This window comes from Pristis pectinata, chromosome 8 (genome assembly GCF_009764475.1).
Source record: "Pristis pectinata isolate sPriPec2 chromosome 8, sPriPec2.1.pri, whole genome shotgun sequence".
Taxonomy (NCBI): domain Eukaryota; kingdom Metazoa; phylum Chordata; class Chondrichthyes; order Rhinopristiformes; family Pristidae; genus Pristis; species Pristis pectinata.
Window position 1 is genome coordinate 5,822,289 of NC_067412.1, and position 23,003 is coordinate 5,845,291.

At 50.6% G+C, this 23,003-nt stretch overlaps 1 protein-coding gene across 1 annotated transcript in view; it reads left to right on the plus strand.

The window, feature by feature from the left end:
• Positions 1–952: 952 nt before the first annotated feature.
• The window catches only part of LOC127573083 (extracellular serine/threonine protein kinase FAM20C-like), a 102,407-nt gene continuing 80,356 nt past the window's right edge, over positions 953–23,003 (plus strand). The window contains exons 1-2 of the mRNA XM_052020929.1: positions 953–2,346; positions 9,812–9,984. Coding sequence (XP_051876889.1) covers positions 1,907–2,346; positions 9,812–9,984 — 613 coding nt within the window. The 5' untranslated portion in view covers positions 953–1,906. The remainder of the gene's footprint in view (positions 2,347–9,811; positions 9,985–23,003) is intronic.

The following is a 23,003-nucleotide window of genomic DNA, read 5'->3' on the forward strand; positions in this document are numbered from 1 at the left end:
CCCCCTCCCTCCCTCTCCCCCCCCTCCCTCCCTCCCTCTCCCCCCCCTCCCTCCCTCCCTCTCCCCCCCCTCCCTCCCCCCCCTCCCTCCCTCCCCCTCCCCCCCCTCCCTCCCTCCCCCTCCCCCCCCTCCCTCCCCCTCCCCCCCCTCCCTCCCCCTCCCCCCCTCCCTCCCCCTCCCCCCCTCCCTCCCTCCCCCCCCCCCCTCCCTCCCCCCCCTCCCTCCCTCCCCCCCCCCCCTCCCTCCCCCCCCCCCTCCCTCCCCCCCCCCCTCCCTCCCTCCCCCCCCCTCCCTCCCCCCCCCCTCCCTCTCCCCCCCCTCCCTCCCTCTCCCCCCCCTCCCTCCCTCTCCCCCCCCTCCCTCCCTCCCCCCCCCCTCCCTCCCTCCCCCCCCCTCCCTCCCTCCCCCCCCCTCCCTCCCTCCCTCCCCCCCCCCTCCCTCCCTCCCTCTCCCCCCCTCCCTCCCTCCCTCCCTCCCCCCCCCCTCCCTCCCTCCCTCCCTCCCTCTCCCCCCCTCCCTCCCTCTCCCCCCCTCCCTCCCTCCCCCCCCTCCCTCCCTCCCTCCCCCCCCTCCCCCCCTCCCTCCTCTCCCCCCCTCCCTCCCTCTCCCCCCTCCCTCCCTCTCCCCCCCTCCCTCCCTCCCTCTCCCCCCTCCCTCCCTCTCCCCCCCTCCCTCCCTCTCCCCCCCTCCCTCCCTCTCCCCCCCTCCCTCCTTCCCTCTCTCCCCCTCCCTCCTTCCCTCTCTCCCCCCCGCCCTCCTTCCCTCTCTCCCCCCCTCCCTCCTTCCCTCTCTCCCCCTCCCTCCTTCCCTCTCTCCCTTTCTCTGTCCTTCTTGCTCTTTCCCTCTCTCCCCTTCCCTCTCTCTCCCCTTCCCTCTCTCTAACACAGTCTAGCTCTCCGCAGCTGTGATTCCCCTCTGTCTCCCCCATGTCTCTCCCTCCCCCTCCTTTCCTCCATCGCTCCCTCTCTCTTTAATCTCATTCTCTCTGCCACTGTGACCACCCCGTCTCTCTCTCTCTCTCCATCTCTACAATGTTGTCCGTCTCTTATCCACATTGTGATTTCTCTCTCCCCCCCTCATTCCCTGACGGTGGGTGAGGATTAAAAGCCGCCCCTTCCCTCTGATTGGAGGCGGTGGGCTTTGCAAGTCGCCGAGGGGTTCCTCAGCTCCCGGAAGCCCCCTCTGATTCCTCACCCCCCTCCCCCCCCCCCGCCTCTCTGGGACCAGACTCCGCACACATTTGGGGGGACGGGAGTCGGTTGGGTGGTGGGGCGGGGGTGTACCGATCGCCCAGACTCCCCCTTCTCTTCCCCCCCCCCCCAATCCCTCTCTGTGGAGAAAGGTGGGAGGGGCTCTGTGGCGGGGAGTCACCATTACTCCTCCCATCCAGGGGAGGGGAGAAGATTTAGAGAGTGTGTCTGGCTGCCTCTGTATGTATGTGTGTGTTGCGTCTACTCTCCCCGACACTGCAGAGCAGCGACCGCCGACTTCCCGATCAGTGGCTCCACTCCTGATGTACCTTCCTTGGGATCAATGGCTCGGCGTTGGTGAACCGCTGGCAGGTTGAGAGCGAGGGGGGAGAGAGAGAGACACACACACACACACACACACTGCGCCAAGGCAGATGAACGGGGAGCTCCAAGACTTGCAATGTGGAGCCGCTTCCAAATGACACGGCGCTGATCGCAGCTCGCCGCGCCGCCGGCAAGGGCTTGGAATCCCGTCTCCGCGTGTTCCTCGCCCCCCAACCTCCTCTCCTGTCTCCTCTTCGCTCTTCCCCCCTCTCCTCCTTTATCCCCCATCGTTTTCCCCTTTACTCCCTCCTTTCCCCACTCCCTCCTTTCTTTTTACCTTCCTCCCCTCCCTCACCTCTCCTACCCTCGCCCTCTCCCTCCACCAGACGACAATGCTGCCGCGGAGATTCCGGGTGCTGATCGTTACCGTCTTCCTGGTCGCCTGCACCATGCACATCCTGACCGACTTGCTGCCCCGGTTGGAGAGGAGGTCGGCGGGGGGATCCGCCGCCGGGCCGGGGGCGGGAGGAGGTGGTGCAGACGCCGGCTGCCCCTGCCAGCACCGTGCGGCGGGCTGGAACAAGCACACCCTGCGCATCCTGCAAGACTTCAGCAGCAGCGACACGGCGCCGGCCGCCAACCGCAGCGGCAAGCGGCTGGTGTCCGAGGGCGAGCCCCGGGCCGCCGCTCACAGCCGTCCCTCCAAACTGGCCGCTCTCCTGCGGCACCCGCTGTACCAGAGGCCGGCGCCGGCCCTCCGCCCGCCGGACATCCTTTTCAACGTCAACACGGACATCAGGTTCAACCCCAAGGCCAGCGACCCCCGAAACTGGTGAGTAGAAACCAGCCCCCAACCCCTCTACTGTCGACGTTTGGCCCATCGAGTCTCGACCAGCTCGGGGGGGGGGGCAATCCGATTCCTCCCCGCTAATCTTCCCCGGAGCCTGGCAATCCGCTCAGATTCCACCCCTAACCGACACACTCGGGGCAATTTACAGTGTTAAATTAACCTACACTCATCGCCATCAACTCCCCTCAGATTCAATCACTCGCCCACAGAGGGGGCAAGTTACAGTGGCCAATTTATTTTCAGTAATCCCATTTAATTCTACCTACGGTTCCATCAACTCCTCCCTGTTCTACCCCTCATCTGCACATTAGAAGCAGTTTACAGTGGTCAATTAACCTACATTAAACCCCATTTTATTCTCCCCCATATTCCCATAACTTTCCCCCAGATTCTACCCCTGACCTGCACACACCCTAGTCTGTTTTCTCTTGCATCTCAACCCTGATTTTCTTGCCACTCACCTACACACGAGGGGTAATTTACAGTGGCCAGTTAACCCACCAACCCGCACGTTTTTGGGAGGTGGAAGAAAACAGGAGCACCGGGGTGGGGGAGATCTGCACGGCCAGAGGCAGAACGTGCAAACTCCACACACACACACACAACTCCTGAGGTTAGGATTGAACTCGGGCCTGTGGAGCTCTGAGGTAGTAGCTGTGCCACCCTCTGTGCACCTGTAGCATTCAGGAGGGGGAGGGTCTGAGAGGAGAGCATTGGCAAGGCCATGGGGTGAGGGTTGCTGTTGCGGAACTGCCTCCCTCCCTGCAGAATGAAGGCAGAAGAACAGAAAGTGACAGGAAGGAGAAGTTTTCTTAATTCAGTGAGTGGTTGGGAGGAGAGGGAGAGAGAGTGAGAGGAGTGTGGGAGGTGTGGGCAGTTTTGAGCATGTGGACAAGAGCTTGAAAGGAAAATGTTTGGGGAGAGGGCAGTTGAATGAGCCTGGTTGGAATTGGTTTATTATTGTCACTTGTACCAAGGTACAGTGAAAAACTTGTCTTGCATACCATTTGTACAGATCGATTCATTACACAGTGCATTGAGGTAGTACAGGGTAAAACAATACAGAATGCAGAATAAAGTGTCACAGCTACAGAGAAAGTGCAGTGCAGGCAGACAATAAGGTGCAAGGTCATAATAAGGTAGATTGTGAGGTCAAGAGTCCATCTTATCGCATGAGGGAACCATTCAATAGTCTTATAACAGCGAGATAGAAGGTATCCTTGAGCCTGGTGCTACGTGCCCTCAGGCTGCTGTATCTTCTGCCTGATGGGAGGGAGGAGAAGAGAGAATGTCCTGGATGGGTGGGGTCTTTGATTATGCTGGTTGCTTCACCAAGGCAGTGAGAGGTATAGACAGAGTCCACGGAGGGGAGGCTGGTGTCCATGATGTGCTGAGCTGTGTTTTCAACTCCCTGCAGTTTCTTGCGGTCCCGGACAGAGCGGTTGCTGTACCAAGCCGTGATGCATCCGGATAGGATGCTTTCTATGGTGCATCGATAAAAGTTGGTGAGGGTCAAAGGGGACATGCCAAATTTCTTTCTTACATAGAACCAGTCCTGCTTCAATGGGCAGATGGCCCCTTTGTTACTTTAACCTTGTGATTCAGTGAGCAGAGGAGGGAGGGAGGTCAGTTGGGACCCAGGTATGGAGCAGTGAACGAGGTGAGCACAGAGTTTTAGGATCATTGAGAGTGAGAACAAATTGAGGTTGTTTTCTCCAGAATGGAGGATGCTGAGTGGAGATTTAATTGGGGTGTGAGATAATGAAGGGTGTAGATAGAGTCCATCCATGGGGAGGATCAGAAGGGTCAAAATCCATTGGGCAGAGATGTTCTTGGTGGAGGAATTAGAGGGAAGATGAGGGAAAATGTTTTCACCCAGAGGGTGGTGGTTGTTGAGAACTCAGTGCCTGAAGGGGAGAGGAGGCAGAATCTCCCACCACGTTTAAGCAGAACTTGAAGAGCCATGATCTGCAACGGGATGAGACTGATGATGGGCCCAACGACCTACTTCGGTTTCGTAAACTTTCTATGATTCTACGGTGGGACGTTTAGGGGGAAGCTGAGAAATGTCCTTCACACAGCGGTAGGTGGGGACCTGGAAGGGCAAAAGACCACGATGTGTTGGTTAGCAACATGGATTGAGGGCTGGAATTGGGATCAGGAGGCAGGAGAGACTGTAGATGCTGGATTCTGGAGCAACACACAAAATTGCTGGAGGCCCCTTAAGGGTCTCGACCTGAAACGTCAACTGTCCACGTTTCTCTCCACGGATGCTGCCTGACCTGCTGAGTTCCTCCAGCATTTTTGTGTGTTGCTCCAGATTCCAGCGTCTGCAGTCTCTTAGAGGGTCTCAACCTGAAATGTCAGCTGTCCATTTCCCTGAATAGATGCTGCCTGACCTGCTGAATTCCTCCAGTATTTTGCGTGGAATTGGGATTAGACTGATTGAACTTGATGGGCTGAATGGCCCCCCTCTGTGCCTTTAATTTTTCTGATTTTGTCCAAATTTGCCTTCAATTATAAAGGTTTTAAAAAAGGTTTTTAGATCAGGGTGATTTCCATTGAGAGAGGCTGGGCATTGCATTAAACTGGGGCCTTCTCTGTCTCTGTGGCTGTTCCTTGTTTTTCCAATCCTTCTGCATCTCGGTGCTGTCAGGAAGGGGCGTTGTACTGGAACCTTGCTGCGCTGGGCTGGGCCGTCAGCCCCAGAATTTACCAGCAGCAAGGCAGCAGCGCATCACCCTCCCCTGCTGGTGGATGGGGCAGGGAGAGAGAGGGAGAGGCAGGGGAGGGGTGCTGAGAGAGAGTGTGTGTGTGTGTGAAGAAGAGATGGGGGGGGAAAAAAAGAGGAGGGGAGGAGAGAGAGAGAGATCATGAGAGAGGAGACGGGAGAAAGAGAGAGGGAGAAGGGGATGAGAAGATACAGAGGAGAGGGCTGTCAGTTGGAACAGAGAGAGGAGCGTATATTCTGCCTTCATCAAGCTATTGTCTGTCACAAGCCTATTTTTGTTCTGTGTTGCCCTTGGTGAAGCTCTGACCCTGAGTTAGTCACTCCTCACATCCTTAAAACTCCCCATTAAGGGACTATTGTTCTCGCTTGGATCGACTCCCTCTACTGATAAAGACCCACATTCTGAAGGGTGGTGGCAGCAGAGTCGAGCTGAGAACGACTCCGCTCGTCAGCCCCTGCCACCGACAGCACTTCATCTCTGGGTTAAATGAACACCGTCATTTCTCTTCCCCCCTCCCCCCAGTCCCAAGTCTGCTTCCTATGGGTATTGGTGCCCGTTGCCCTGTTATCTCTCTCTCTCTCTCTCACTCTTACTCCCTGCTCTCTGTCACTTCCTTCAGTCACTCAGCTCTGCAGTCAGACTGCCTGCTGTCCCTACCTCAGGCCTCTCTCTGTCTTCCCTGTTGTTTTCCTTACCTACTCTCACCCTCTCTCTCTTTCTCTCTCTCACACAACCCCTCTGACCCCCCTCTCTCGCCCCCACTCTCTCACCCCCTCACCCTCCTCTCACCTCCCTCCCTTGACCCCCCTCACCCTCCCCCTCTTGCTTCTCATCCCCCCTCGCCCCCTCTACACCCTCTCGCTCCTCACCTCCCTCACCCTCCCCTCACCCATCCATCTCCCAACCCCCCCCTTCTCAACCCCTCCACCCCCCCCACTTTCTGACATCAAGTTTTCCCTCTCCAATTAATGTGCATTATTTTAACAAGGGGGTGACAAACCTCTGTGATTAGACTGAGAAACTGGGGAAGTGTTGCACCTTCAGTGAGGATATTTTCCCGGCAGTGAAATGCAGGAGCACTCTGTACCTGACATGACATTCGAATCCATGGATGGGTTGTCAGATCTTCCAGCCTCGCATTCCAAGCTCACGTCCCCTTTCCCGAGAACATATCATAGTGGCAGGTCATTATGCCAATTCAACCCCCTTAAGTTTTTATTTCCTTCTGGTGTGACGAGACTTTGTGCAAGTCTCTCTCATTCTTTTTCATCCTCCCTTCCCTATTTTTCCACTTTTCTTTCCCTTTCTCCCTTGGCCTCTTTCCGTCTTCCACTCTCTTCCCCTTTCCCTTCCTCCCTCTTTCTCCCCCTCATCCTTGTTCACCTCGCCCTCATCCCAGTTCTCTGTAAGGTTGCAGCTGCCCGTCCATAGGTATAAACGCGGAGAGTGCTGGAAAACCTCAGCGGGTCAGGCAGCCCCTGTCGAAAGGAAAGCAGAGTTAATGTTTCAGATCTGACACCCTTGATCGGAACTCGCTTCTCACACCTGGAACATCAACTCTTGTTTCTCTCTCCACAGAAGCTGCCTAACCTGCTGAGTATTTACAGCATTTTCTGCTTTTAGATTTCCAGAGGGCAAGACATTTACCAGGATGTTGCCTGGAATGGAGGGCTGTGTTATAAGGAGAGATTGGAAAGCCTGGGTTTATTTTCACTAGAATGTAGGACACTGAGCGGTAACCTTATCGAGGTTTATAAAATTATAAAAGAGCATAGATAGGGAAGATAGTCTTTTTCCCAGGGCAGGGAGTTTAGAACTGGAGGACACAGGTTGAAGGTGAGAGGGGAGAAATTTTAAAGGGAATCTGGAGGATAGGTTTTACATGCAGAACATAGAACATTACAGCACAGTACAGGCCCTTCAGCCCACAATGTTGTGCCGACATTTTATCCTGCTCTAAGATCTATCTGACCCTTCCCTCCCACATAGCCCTCCATTTCTCTATTATTCACGTGTCTATCCAAGAGTCTCTTAAACGTCCTTAATGTATCTGCCCCCACAACCTCTGCTGGCAGTGTGTTCTACGCACCCACCACTCTGTGTATAAAAAAACTTACCCCTGACATCCCCCTTATATCGTCCTCCAATCACCTTAAAATCATCCCAATCTGCGTCCCAATCTGGAGCAAGGCCCAACGTAAACCAAAAGAACATTTTATCTTCTGTCTGGCACTTTACAACCTTCTGGAATGAATATTAAATTTTCCAACTCGGGTAAACTGCTCTCTCCTTGTTTCCCATTATCATGCTGATGTCCCTTTCTCACCCTGTTTTTACAAAATCCGCCCAACTCTGCATCCTGTCTATATTCCTGTTGTAACCTACGACAACCTTCTACACTATCCACAACCCCTCCAACCCTCGTGTCATCCGCAAACTTACTAACCCATCCCTCCACTTCCTCATCCGTCACTTATAAAAATGACAAAGAGCAGGGGTCCCAGAACAGATCCCTGCGGAACACCACAAGTCACCGACCTCCTGGCAGAATATCCTCCATCTACTACCTCTGGGCAAGCCAATTCCTGCCTATTCACAATGTGGTCTCCCCTACATTGGAGAAACCAGTCCCAGACTTTGCGGAGTGCCTACACTCAGTCCACGGGGGTGATCGTGACCTTCCCATTTAATTCTCTATCCCACTCCTGCTCCGAACTGTCTCTCTGCAGCCTCCTCTGTTGCCAGAGCAAGGCCCAATGTAAACCAGAAGAACATTTTATCTTCTGTCTGGCACTTTGCAACCTTCTGGAATGAATATTAAATTTTGCAACTTCAGGTAAACTGCTCTCTCCTTGTTTCCCATCATCATGCTGATGTCCCTTTCTCACCCTGTCTTTACAAGATGCCCCTCTGATGGTCAGCACTCATACGCCTTGATCTGTTTCAACCCAGTACTGTCCACTGTCTCGCGCCTCACTCCTCACCCTCACCTCTGCTTTGAAAACTCCTCAACTCTTCTTCAGCTCTTTGGCTCCTCTACCTGTCACCTCCCAGCTTCCCACATCATTCCCACTTACCTCCCCCCTCCTCCCCCACCTACCTACCTTCTCCCAACACCCCCCCCCCCCGTCACCTGGACCCACCTATCACCCACCAGCCTGTGCTCCTCCCCCTCCCCCCACCCTTTTATTCTGGCTTCTGCCCTCTTCCTTGACTGTCCATCTCCCTCCTTGGATGCTGACTGACCCGCTGAGTCCCTCCAGCATTTTGTGTGTGTTGCTCCAGATTTCCAGCATCTGCAGAATCTCTTGTGTCCCCTCTACTCGTCCCCCAGTTCTGAGGAAGAATTACTAACCCAAAACATTGACTGCTTTCCTTTTCCGCAGATGCTGCTTGACTGGCTGAGTTCTTCCAGCATTTCTCTCTGAGTCGTTCCCACATTTCCTTAATAGAAGGCCATTTGGCCCAATGTGTCTATGGCAGCTCACTGAGTTATCCCATTCCCCACTAAACTTTCGTGTAATCTATTCTCCCCACATTCCCACCAATTCCCCCCACCCTCCCCCCCCAAGATTCTACCACTTACCCACACACTTGGGGCAATTTACAGAGGCCCAATTAACCTACGTATTTGGAATAGAGTCAGAGTCATACAGCACAAAAACAGGCCCTTCGGCCCCACTGGTCCATGCTGATTAAAATGCCCATCCAAGCTAGTCTCATTTGCCCATGTTTGGCCCTTTTCCTCCCAGACCTTTCCTATCCATGTACCTGTCCAACTGTCTTAAATGTTGTTAGTATACCTACCTCAACCACTTCCTCTGGCAGCTCGATCCATACACATACCACCTCTGTGTAAAAACAAAAGTTGCCCCTCATGTTCCTATTAAATCTTTCTCCTTTCACCTTAAACTGTGCCCTCTAGTTCTTGATTCCTCGACCCCGGGAAAAAGACAGTGCATTCACCCTATCTGTGCCCCTCATGATTTTATACACCTCTATAATATCACCTCTCAGTCTCCTACACTCCAAGGAAAAAAGTCCTGACCAACCTCTCCCGATAACTCAGTCCTTCGAGTCCTGGCAACATCCTTGTAGATCTTTTCTGCACTCTCCAGTTTAATGACATCCTTCCTATAGCAAGGTGACCAAAACTGACCCAGTGTCTCGTACAACTGCACCATTATCTCCTAACTTCTATACGCAATGCCTTGACTGATGAAGGTCGTCATGCCAAAAGCCCCCTTCACCACCCTGTCTACCTGTGACTCCACTTTCAGGGAACGCTTTACTTGTATCTCTTGGTCCCTCTGTTCTACAAATCTCCCCAGGGCCCTACTGTTCACTGTGAAAGTCCTACCTTAATTTGACTTTCCAAAATGCAACCCCTTGCACTTATCTGAATTAAACTCCATTTGCCACTCCTTGGCCCACTTACCCAGCTGATCAAGATCGCACTAATTTTTGATAACTCTTTTCACTGTCAACGATACCACCTACTTTAGTGTCATCTGCAGTGATGTGGGAGAAAACCTACTTGGCCACGGGGAGAACGTGCAAACTCCACACAGACAGCACCGGAGTTCAGGATCGAACCCAGGTCACCGGAGCTGTGAGGTCTACTTGCTCTGGGTCTCTGTTGCCCCACGTCCCTCGGTCAGCCTGCACCTTGAACTTGATCGATGGGTTTGACCTGCTAATCCTTTCTGTTTCAGGGCTAACGAAGAGGAAGGTGACCTTTCAGCCCCCACTGAAACCTCTATTGACTCATACCCCAACTGGTTAAAATTCCACATCGGGATAAACCGTTACGAGTTGTATTCTCGACACAATCCGGCAATCGAGGCTTTGCTAGGGGATCTGGCTACTCAACAGATCTCCAGTGTAGGTGAGCAAATCTCTCTAAATACCAGCCCTACCCCCATATTCCTAATACCTTCCACATCTTGCACTTAGACCTTTCCCATAGCTTCTAAAGTTGGGGAAACACAGCAAATAGAATTTTTGTAATGAGATAAATTGCCCCTCTGAGAATGTGATTTTGAGATTACAGATCTCTCTGTGAAAATTATTCATTGTCTTGTTACCTCAAATAAAGAAATGCAAGAAGTTGGATGCAAGTGAATGAAATCGTTCTGGGACTGACCAGTCCAACTGAGTAAAGACTGATGTCTCAAGGGAGAGGTGCTAACAGATGCTTACAGTAGAATACCATTCCAAACATACCTTAAGGTAAATTTACTGAAATTGTGGATTAGATAACAAGAACTGGCGGCTGAGACAACAATGTAAATGCCTCCAATTTACACAATGCAATATTCTAAATAACATCAGGGATTGTGTCAAATTAGTCGTTTCCATCTTCTTAAAGAGCCCACCTTATTTATTCCAAGGTAGTGCTAACTCAGGAGGTCAGTTAAATGGAGAGGCTGAAGAAACAAGTGTTGTTCCCTTTGTATTATTATTTTGTACAAAATAGGAGGATATTCAGCCCATCGAATCGATGCCAGCTTTCAAAGCAATCCCAATAATCTCATTCCCCCATTATTCTCTCTCTCGTGCTTCTCAACTCCAGCCTGGTCCTCCTATCAACACGAGGGGTAATTTACAATGGGCAATTAACCTTCCAATCTGCACACCTTCAGGATGTGGGGGGAAACCAGAGTACCCAGGGGTGAAACCCACGCGGTCACAGGGAGAATGTGCAAACTCCACACAGACAGCACCAGAAGTCAGGATCGAACCCACGTCACTAGAGATCCGGGAGAGAGCACAATCTGGGTGTGCCACTGAGCAGAGAAGGTTAAGAGGAGACTCGATGGAGGTCTGCACATAAGAAGATAGGACCACCTGGTCCCCCAAGCCTGCCCCAACATTCAATATGATCATGACTGATCTGACTCAGGCCTCTTCTGTACCAGTTACACACAGCCCTCAATTGCCTGAACGTTCCAAAATTTTCCCACATCCTTGTTAAATTCCCCCCAGTGATCCAGCCACAACCCTCCACAGCAGAAAACTCTAGAGGTTCACCACCCTCTGTGAGAAGTTCCTATGAACCTCAGTTTTAAATGACCACCCCTAAACTTGTACCTTTGTCCCATTGTGTGAGATTCTTTCACTAGTGGAAACATCTCAACAACTACCTTGTCAAGCCGCCTCAGGATCTTATATATCTCAATAAGATTGCTTCTCATTCTTCTATTATCAAAAGAATATAAAGCTAAGTTCTGTAGCTGCTCTCGTCCCCAGGGATTAGGCTGGTAAATCTCTTTTGGATGCCTCCAATACCAGTATATCCTTGCATAAATGAAGAGACCGAAACTGTGCACGGTATACCAGGTTTGGCCTCGCAAGTATCCTGTACGATTGTAACAATACCTCCCTATTTCTAAAACAATCCTCTTGCAATTGCCTTTCATAGACCCTTGCTGCACCTGCCTGCTATTTGTGATTCGCACACAAGAACACCTTGATCTCCCTGTACGTCACTCACCTGCAGCCTTTCTCCATTTAGATAATAATCTGCCTTTGCACTCCCCTTACCGAAGTCCATGACCTCACGCTCCATTTGCCAAGTTTTCAACCACTCAGTCAACCTCTCACTATCCTGTTACAGAGTCCTAATTCCTCACCGCAACATGTCCTTTCACCTACCTTTGTGTCATTGGCAAACTTAGTTTATATTCTTCACCCCTCGTCCAGGCCATTAATATAAACTGTGGGTTAAGAACTGATGCTTGGGGTACTCCGCTAGTTACATCCTTCCATCCTGAAGAAGACCTACTATTTTATCTGTCCGTGTGAAAACCAGTCTTCAATCCATGCTAACACACCTCTCCTTATACCATGAGCTCTTGTCTTTTATGCATCATATAGAACCGTATTCCCCAGGAACAGGCCCTTCGGCCCACAATGTTGTGCCGAACTAATTAAGCTAATGACATCTAATTCCTTCTGCCTGCACATGGTCCACATCCCTCCATTCTCTGCACATTCATGTGCCTGTCTAAAAGCCTCTTAAACGCCTCTGTCGTATCTACATAGAACCTAGAACATAGAACACTACAGCACAGTGCAGGCCCTTCGGCCCACAATGTTGTGCCAACATTTTATCCTGCTGTAAGATCTATCTAACCCTTCCCTCCCACATAGCCCTCCATTTCTCTATTGTTCATGGGTCTATCTAAGAGTCTCTTAAATGTCCCTAATGTATCTGCCCCCACAACCTCTGCCGGCAGTGCGTTCCGCGCACCTACCACTCTGTGTAAAACAAAATGTTCCCTGCACATCTCCTTGGAACTTTACCCCTCTCACCTTAAATGCATGCCCTCTAGTATTAGATATTTCAACCCTGGGGAAAAAGAGACCGGCTGTCTACTCTATCTATGCCTCTCATAATCTTATCAACTTCCATCAGGTCTCCCTTCAGCCTTTGCTGTTCCAGAGAAAACAACCCTAGTTTGTCCAGCCTCTTCTTGTAGCTGATACCCTCTAATCCAGGCAGCATCCTGGTAAATCTGTCCTGAACCGTCTCTGTAGCTTCCACATCCTCCCTATAACGGGGTGACCAGAACTGAACGCACCTCATCAAATGCCTTGTGGAAATCCATCTGGTGTTGATAGAGTAAACAATAGAGAAACTGTTTTGAGCAGTAGAATAAATGGTTACAGGAAAAAACTCAGATTTGAGGTGATTGGCAACATTTGTGGAACACTTTCTAATAGTGAGTTGTGATATGGAATGCACTGCTTGTACTGTAAGGACAGCGGAAGGGCATTCAAAAGGAATGTGCAAATGACGATTGGGCACTCACTTGATGGGAAAATTATGGGGCTGCAGGGAAGGGGAAGGGGATTGGACTAATTGAATAGCTCTACCAGAGAGCCATCAAACTCGTTTGACTAATTGGCCTCCTGTGTTGGTAGAGCACTGAAGCAGACCAATTATCCAATTACATTATAGGTTGGTCTTCACACACTTGTATTCAATCCCCTCTAATACTGGTATAGATCAAAAACAACTGTGCATAATCTGCTTTTAAATTATACACATTTATATCAAGTTATAATCAGATTGGATTTACGTCAGCAAGCTTTTTTTTTCTTTTTTCGATTTAAATTCAAGCTCCGTCTACTACTGATTTCAATAATTGTGTGCTTTGTTGGTCATGGTGACTTGCGGAGTTCCTTTGTGTTCCCTTGTGTAAATTATTACAAAGAGTTAAGTTCATGCATTTAGTTACTTGATATCGATTAACTGTGCCAGGGTCTGTTCGTTATGCAGGGTGTTTCTAAGGTTGCTGCCCATATCCTAACTTGTGTCAAATCCCACCCATTTATCAGTCTGTGCTCACTGCTCTGCACTGCCTCCTAGATCAGAAACACATAAGAGTTGAAAATTCTCCACCGTATTTGGTATTAGTTTATTATTGTCTTGCATACCGATCGTACAGGTCAATTCATTACACAGTGCGGTTACATTGAGTTAGTACAGAGTGCATTGAGGTAGTACAGGTAAAAACAATAACAGTACAGAGTAAAGTGTCACAGCTACAGAGGAAGTGCAGTGCAGGTAGACAATAAGGTGCAAAGTCACAACAAGGTAGATTGTGAGGTCGAGAGTCCATCTCATCATATACAGGAACAGTTTAATAGTCTTATCACAGCTGTCCTTAAGCCTGGTGGTACGTGCCCTCAGGCTCCTGTATCTTCTACCTGATGGAAGAGGAGAGAAGAGAGAATGACGTAAGTCCATCGATGTAGTAAAAAGAGAGATAGAGTGCAGAATATCGTGTTACAGTTACAGAGAAAGTGCAGTGCAGGTCAACAAATAAAGTGCAAAGGCCACGACGAGGTAGATTGGGAGATCAAGAGTTCATCTTTTAGAGTATGAGAGATCTGTTCAAGAGTCTGATTACAGCAGGATAGAAGCTGTCCTTGAGCCTGGTGGTACGTGCTCTCAAGCTTTTGTATCTTCTGCCCGGCGGGAGGGAGGGAGAAGAGAAAATGTCCGGGGTGGGAGGGGTCTTTGATTATGTTGTCTGCTTCCCCCCTTCATCCTGAAGATTCTGTGACATGCTTGAATGACACAGACCCTTTGTACAATTCACCGCTTTCGTTGAATGTCAAGTTCATGTTACTGGTGTAGGTAGAACAAGGTGGCTCCCATTAATTAATAGTTTAGGGAACAGGGGCACAGATTTAAGATTTTGGACAAAAGGACAAAATACTCTGTTAAGCAGAGCACAGCTATCACCTGGAGTGTACTGACTACAGGGTTGGTGGGAACACAGTCAATCCACATTATCACCAGTGAATTGGATAGACATTTGAGAGACAATGATTTGCAAGGCAATAAGGGAAGAGTGGAGGAATGAAATTGCTCTATTAGGTGCCAGATTTGATGGGCTAAATGGCCTCTTTCTGTGCCATAGCAATTCTATGACTCTATGAATGGAAAGAGCTCATTTCTATGGGTAGAGCCTCGTGATCTATTATGATTGCATTCAATAATTAAAAGAACCAGAGTTATTATAACTAAAATTGAATTAAAATACTCTGAAATAATTAAAATAAAATAAGAATTAAATGACTGAATTCACCTTAGTTGCCTTTTACTTCCAAATGTGAAAGTTGGGTATCCTGTTCCAATGATGGGGACTCCAGTCCTGAGACAGGCCTGACCTGGGGTACGGTTAAAAGTTACCCTAGGAATGGTAAAATAATAGGGATGTGCCTCCCTGTGGAGTCCAGCAGAGGGACAGATGGGCACCTGGAGGTGCCGTCTTTCAGATGAGGTATTAAACTGAGACCCCATTTCTGGTGAACATGTGGCATTGTTTCAAAAACTGATGTGGATCTGGACTGCTCTCCACAGTGTCCTGGCCAGTATCCCTCGGATCATTATCACATTACTGTTTGTGAGAGCTTGCTGTACACAGATTGACTGCCACATTGCAAAGGTGACATTACTTTGTACTTCATAGGCAGTAAGATGCTCTGGAACACTCTGAAAAGATGGCTATAGAAATGTACATGTCTCTTTCACACTGGATGAGGACATCAAGCAGAGTGGTAGAGTTACTGCCACACAGCTCCAGTGAGCCGGGTTCAATCCTGATCTCCGGTGCTGCATGTGTGGAGTTTGCATGTTCTCCCTGTGACCACGGGGCTTTCCCCTGGGTGCTCCGGTTTCCTCCCACATCCCAAAGACTTACGTGTTGGTGGGTAAATTGGCCGTTGAAAATTGCCCCCAGAGTGTAGATGAGTGGTGGAGTTGACGGGAATATGGGGAAAATAGGTTACGGGGAAAATCCATGGGGAGTGGGATTGAGGAGGTTTACTAGGATGCTGCCTGGATTTAGAGGGCTTGTGCTATCAGGAGAGGCTGGACAAACTTGGGCTCTTTTCTCTGGAGCGGTGGAGGCTGAGGGGTGATCTGTTGGAAGTGTATAAAATTATGAGGGACATAGATAGGGTGGACAAGCAATATCTTTTCCCCATTATTGAGCAATCCAATACCAGAGGGCATGCATTTAAGGTGAGAGGGGGTAGATTCAGAATAGAACGTTTTTTACTGAGAGAGTGGCGGATGCCTGGAATGCGTTGCCTGATAGGGTGGTGGAGGCAAATTCATTGGGGGCTTTTAAGAGAGGCTTGGATGGGCACATGAATGAGAGGAAAATGGGCATTCTGTAGGTAGGAGGGATAGGCTATGTCAGCACAACATTGTGGGCCGAAGGGCCTCTTCTGTGCTGTACTGTTCTATGTTCTGTCAATGTTCTATGTTCTATGAACCCATGTAGACCTGATGGGCTGTTATGATCTCCTGTCTCCTGAGGAAATATAAGCTCACATGAAACCCCCGAACAAGTCATGTAGTACCTCACCTGGGGTGTTGAATCCTTGCCCAGTTGTACCCCTGCAATATACTTTGTGACATTAGCCTTCTTTAAAGCTGTTATATAAATTTGTTGCACTGATTGGAAGCAGTTCCAATTGAATGCAACTCCATCTGAATTAGGTGTTGACCACAGTAAACTACTTTTCTGAAAAAAAAACCTCGCCACATTGATGGTTTAAAAAAAGTGCATTTTGTTTGCCTGCAGCTCATCACACAGCGCTAGGTAACAACATTGCAAGCAAACTATCTTCAAGGACAGATATTAAATAGCGAAGTAATAGATATAAAATGGGAGTTAGGAGGTTGCATTTCAATCAGGACATTTTAATTTCACACCCATCTGTGAGAGCCCAGGTCACAATGCTATCTGATGGAATAGGTGCCGTTTATGATTTTGAATTAAAAAATAAATTGGAAGCGTACTACTGTTACAGTGCACTCTTTTGGGATTGGCTAGCATTAACTCTGTGGTGTTAATGACACAGCACAATGCTTGATTCAACATCCTTCTGATGGACAGACTGCAGCTAGTGATTGACAGGTAGGTTCAAGGAGCCAGTTTCACAGTGACGTTGTCCTGAGTTACTGTCAGCTCTGTCTTGGTGACTAGAAACACTAATTCTACTTCGGATTATATTTCCCTCAACTTGCACTAATGCCATTATGTTTATTTTGTTTCTTTTATCGTGCAGGTTGTACGTTAACTATGTTAAGTTCATGTAATTTATGTTTGCAATGTACTGTGCTGCTACTGCAAAACACTCATTTTCATAGCATTTATACCCTGAGTATGTTCACCCATGACAATAAACTTGAATTTGAGTGCAGGAGGAGGGCCGTTCAGCCCTTCGAGTAGTTCTTCTAGTCAGCTAAATCATGGTTGATTTCCACTATAACACCATTGTCTTGGTGAAGCAGCCAGCATAGTCAAAGACACCACCCACCCGGGTCATTCTCTCTTCTCTCCTCTTCCATCAGGTAGAAGATACAGGAGCCTGAAGGCACGTACCACCAGGCTTAAGGACAGCTTCTACCCCACTGTGATAAGACTATTGAGCGGTTCCCTTATACAGTGAGACTTTGACCTCATGATCTACGTTGTTGTGACCTTGCACCTTATTGCACTGCACTTTCTCTGTAGCTGTGACACTTTACCCTGTACTGTTATTGTTTTTACCTGTACTACCTCAATGCACTCTGTACTAACCCAGTGTAACTGCACTGTGTAATGAATTGACCTGTACGATCGGTTTGCAAGACAAGTTTTTCACTGTACCTCGGTACAAGTGACAATAATAAACCAATACCAATACCGTTTCCCCACCTTATGATATGGCAGGGAGCCATTTGGCCCATCCAGTCTATGCTGGCTAGCAGAGCAACCCCATCAGTATCATTTCCCGATTTATTTCCTCGTAACCTGTTCTCTCCCACATGCCCATCAAATCCTTGTGATCCTTCCCTCCTTTCACCCACCAATCCCAGGAGCTAGTTCCAGTCAAAACAGGCTCTTCAGCCAATTAAGTCCTCACTGACCATCAACCACCCATTTACTCCAATTCTACATCAATCCCATTTATTTTATTATCCCCACATTCCCATCAACTCTCCCTTCAGATTCCCCCACTCACCCACACTCTAGGGGAATTTTACCCACCAATTAACCCACCAACCTGCATGTCTTTGGGATCTGGGAGGAAACTGAAGCACCCGGCAGGGAATCCTGCAGGGTCACGGGGAGAACGTGCAAACTCCACACAGACAGCGCTGGAAGTCGGGATCGAACCCGGGTCGCTGGAGTTGTGAGGCAACAGAACTCCCTGCTCGCCACCCTCCCTCTGTCCCGTCCCTGACATAGCTCGATGGATCCTGGTTTTGACATTTTCCAATGACATTCCCACTATCCCTCGTTAGTGGAGAGAACTGCAGATTCCCCGCCACCTCCGAACTTTGAGGAATTGCCTCTCTATCGAACCTTGGAGTTTTTGGGAATATCCTCTGAACTTTGATCTCTGTGATCCTTGTGCAACCTCTTCTCATGACTGAAATCTCATGGTCTTGGTTCACTGTGGTCACCCACAGTCCCATCCCCACCCGGGCTAATACCTGGGTAAGGTCCCACAGTCCCATCCCCACATGGGCTAGTACCTGGGTAAGGTCCCACAGTCCCATCCCCACCCAGGCTAATACCTGGGTAAGATCCCACAGTCCCATCCCCACATGGGCTAGTACCTGGGTGAGGTTCCACAGTCCCATCCCCACCCGGGGTGGCTAGTACCTGGGTAAGGTCCCACAGTCCCATCCCCACCCAGGCTAATACCTGGGTAAGATCCCACAGTCCCATCCCCACATGGGCTAGTACCTGGGTGAGGTTCCACAGTCCCATCCCCACCCGGGCTAATACCTGGGTAAGGTCCCACAGTCCCATCCCCACACAGTCCACCCAGGCTAATACCTGGGTAAGATCCCACAGTCCCATCCCCACATGGGCTAGTACCTGGGTGAGGTTCCACAGTCCCATCCCCACCCGGGCTAATACCTGGGTAAGGTCCCACAGTCCCATCCCCACCCGGGCTAATACCTGGGTAATGTGGGCTGACTGGAAGTGAACACAGCCTTGGCTACCTTGCCCCTCACTGTTGGATGAGGCTCCACTCTCACACACCTCAAGCCTCTGCTCACTAGTGCTCGTGCTGGCTGAGAGCGGAGTCACGCTCCATGCCAAGGGGTGATTTACATTATGTAAAGGTGCTAAATAAATGCAGACTATGGTGAGCTCATTGCACTCGGGCTGATCCTCTGCCTGAACTCACCCATCATCTGCACCTTGGACAATCTGGAGGTGGTTTTCAGCCGTTGGGACAGTACAGGACAGTACAGGACGGTGTGGGACAGGACAGGACGGTGTGGGACAGTACAGGACAGTACAGGGCGGTGTGGGACAGGACAGTACAGTACAGGGCGGTGAGGGACAGTACAGTACAGTACAGGGCGGTGAGGGACAGTACAGGACAGTACAGGACGGTGTGGGACAGTACAGGACAGTACAGGACGGTGTGGGACAGTACAGGACGGTACAGGACGGTGTGGGACAGTACAGGACAGTACAGGGCGGTGAGGGACAGTACAGGACGGTGTGGGACAGGACAGTACAGGACGGTGTGGGACAGTACAGGGTGGTGAGGGACAGTACAGGACAGTACAGGACGGTGTGGGACAGTACAGGACAGTACAGGGTGGTGTGGGACAGTACAGGATGGTGAGGGACAGTACAGGACGGTGGTGAGGGACAGTACAGGGCGGTGAGGGACAGTACAGGACAGTACAGGGCGGTGAGGGACAGTACAGGACAGTACAGGGCGGTGAGGGACAGTACAGGGCGGTGAGGGACAGTACAGGACAGTACAGGGCGGTGTAGGACAGTACAGGACAGTACAGGGTGGTGAGGGACAGTACAGGGCGGTGTGGGACAGTACAGGACAGTACAGGACGGTGTGGGACAGTACAGGACAGTACAGGGCGGTGTGGGACAGTACAGGACAGTACAGGACGGTGTGGGACAGTACAGGACAGTACAGGGCGGTGTGGGACAGTACAGGACGGTGTGGGACAGTACAGGACAGTACAGGGTGGTGAGGGACAGTACAGGATGGTGTGGGACAATGCAGGACAGTACAGGATGGTGTGGGACAGTGCAGGACAGTACAGGACGGTGTGGGACAGTGCAGGACAGTACAGGGCGGTGTGGGACAGTGCAGGACAGTACAGGATGGTGTGGGACAGTACAGGACAGTACAGGGCAGTGTGGGACTGTACAGGACAATACAGGGCGGTGTGGGACTGTACAGGGCAGTACAGGGTGGTGTGGGACTGTACAGGACAATACAGGGCGGTGTGGGACTGTACACGGTGTTGTGGGACAGTGTGGGGTCTGTCCCAGTACAAACAAGCAGCTGCACTGCAGAAACAGATTTGACAGCCGGTGAGGCCACCACCCCCGCCACCCCCACTCCCCCCACACTGTCAGTCCTGTCCGGATGTGGCTGTGTCTTTGTTGCTCACACACATTCGCCATCTCCTGAGACCTGTCCTCGTAAACTCATTGGTTAGGCAGTTACACTGGGATTTAACGGCTGAAAGATGAAATAATGTACGTACACAGACACGCCCCCGCGCTCTCAGACACGCCCTGCACACACAGACCCCCCCGCGCACAGACACCCACCGCACACACATGCCCTGCCCATAGACACCCCCCACACACACAGACACCAGCGCGCACAGACTCGCCCCGTGCTCCTACCCCTCCCCATGCACGGACACGCCCCGCGCACACCCCCCCGCACACAGACACAGCCCGCACACAGACACCTAGCGCGTGCGCACACACACACACACACACACACCCCCTATGCACATCATCCAATCCCCACTCTGCGCCCGACACTGCCATCGTCCAATCCCCGCTCTGCGCCCGAAACTGCCGTCGTCCAATCCCTCCAGTCATGACGAGGCTCAGCCTCCCCTTCACTGATCTTGAACTTCATTCTCTTGCGAGGGTTTTCAGCACAGACCTCGACCGGCGGTGTGATGGGGAGTTGCAGAGTTGGAGGCTGACACCCCGAGTGCTCCAGTCACCTTCAACTCCCAGCCACAAGGGTTATCCCTTTGGTTTTTACTCACCCAGCCTGGCCATCAGCTCTGCCTTGTCTACCTCCGCAATCCCACCTTCCCTGCCCTCAGGGCTCTGTGACGTCCCACAAACACTGAACGCCATCATTGCCTTTTGATTCATCACCTAACCGTGCACCACTTCCATCTGCAACCTCTCTTCCCGATGAACTGCGTCACTCGTCCCGAAATAGTTTCCACCCTTCCCGAATCATCCCCTCTCTTGGATTTGCCATGTTCAGCCTCTCCTCACACGTGTAATTATTCACCTCGCTCTGTTCCTGCAGTGCACACCACTCCCTTGGCGTGGTTGGTAACCAGCACATACAGATCTCTGCAGTCTGACGAATGAGATCTGTCCTCTACGTAGCGAGAGCAGAACAGAATCAGGCCCTTTTGCCACAACAAGCTTGTGCTGGTTTTCACGCCTTCTTCCATCTTACTTCATACCCCTCTGACACCGCGCCTGTCTGCTGAACTCCCCCCTCTCTAATAAATCTTTAGGGCTCACCTCAGCCATCCACACCCCTCTCCATGGGAGTGCATCCCACCCTCTCCTCACACTATCCTGAATTCCTCTTCAGATTCTTTATGACATGTTGCAACACACTTCGCTCCACCTGCCCTGTCAAACCCGTTTATAATTGTATACATCTCCGTCAGGTCCTCTTCAGGCTTTCTCTTCTAACAGCAAGGACCCCCGGCCTGTTTAATCCTTCCAGAAGGATTTGACTTCCTATTGTCATCATGTTTCTTGGCAACAGTTTTAAACCTTCTCCAGTTCTGTTCTGTTCTGAAGGAGACTGTTCACAGTGACCGGCCGTGGTCACGATGGACACGGTGACTGCCTGTGGACACACTGGGCACAGTGACTGGCTGTGGTCACGATGGACACTGTGACTGCCTGTGGACACACTGGGCACAGTGACCGGCTGTGGTCACGATGGACACGGTGACTGCCTGTGGACACACTGGGCACAGTGACCGGTTGTGGTCACCCTGGGCACGGTGTCCAGCTTTTGTATTGTACTGGTTTATTATTGTTATATGTACAGGATACAAGGAGAGGCTTTTGCATGCCTTCCAGATAGATCATGCCATACATAAGTACATCGAGGCAGTAAAAAGAAAACCGAATGCAGAATATAGTGGTACAGTTACAGAGGAAGTGCAGTGCAGGTAGACAAATAAAGTGCAAGGGCCACGACGAGGTAGATTGGGACATCAAGAGTTCATTTTTTAGCGTATGAGAGGTCCGTTTAAGAGTCTGATAACAGTGGGATAGAAGCTGTCCTTGAGCCTGGTGGTACGTGCTCTCAAGCTTTTGTATCTTCTGCCTGACGGGAGAGGGGAGAAGAGAGAATGTCCGGGGTGGGAGGGGCCCTTGGTTATGTCGGCTGCTTTCCTGAGGCAGTGGGAAGTGTAGACGGAGTCAATGGAGGGGAGGCTGGTTTGCGTGATGGACTTGGGCTGCATCCACGACTCAGTGTTCTGCTGTGTTCAAACTACACAAAATGTCTAGGTGCAGTTGACTGCTCACCCTTTGCCCAGGTGTGGTCAAGCTCTCTGCAGTGTCCAGATGTAGTCAAGCTAGACTAAGTGTGTACAGACTAGATGTGGTCTCAATATTTGCAGTGCCGAGGTGTGATCAAGCTATTTGTAGTTTCCAAGTCTGGTCAAATTGTTTGCAGTGTCCAGATGTGGTTGAATTGTTCATAGTGTCTGAGAGTGGTTCAACCATGAGAACTTAGAGTGCATCCAGGATAGTTCCCTAGAACAATATATAAGATAAGATATCTTTATTAGTCACATGTACATCAAAACACACAGTGAAATGCATCTTTTGCGTAGAGTGTTCTGAGGGCAGCCCGCAAGTGTCGCCACGCTTCCGGCGCCAACATAGCACGCCCACAACTTCCTAACCTGTATGTCTTTGGAATGTGGGAGGGAACTGGAGCACCTGGAGGAAACCCATGCAGACACGGGGAACGTATAAACTCCTTACAGACAGCGGCTGGAATTGAACCCGGGTCGCTGGTGCTGTAATAGCGTTACACTAACCGCTACACTACCGTGCCTGCCCTACGGAGCTAACGGAACAGATTATCTTGGGTCTGATAATGAAGCAGATTGAATAAGTGACCTCAGAGGAAAAGATTCCCAAGGAAGTAGTGACCATAGGCATGGTAGAATTTTGTATTCAGTTTGAAAGGGAGAGACTTGGGTCAGAAACGACTGTGTTTAACTTAAATGACGGGAATTACAGTGGAACGAGAACAGAGTTGGCAAAAGTGGACTGGGTCAGTACACTAGCAGGAAATGCAGCGGGC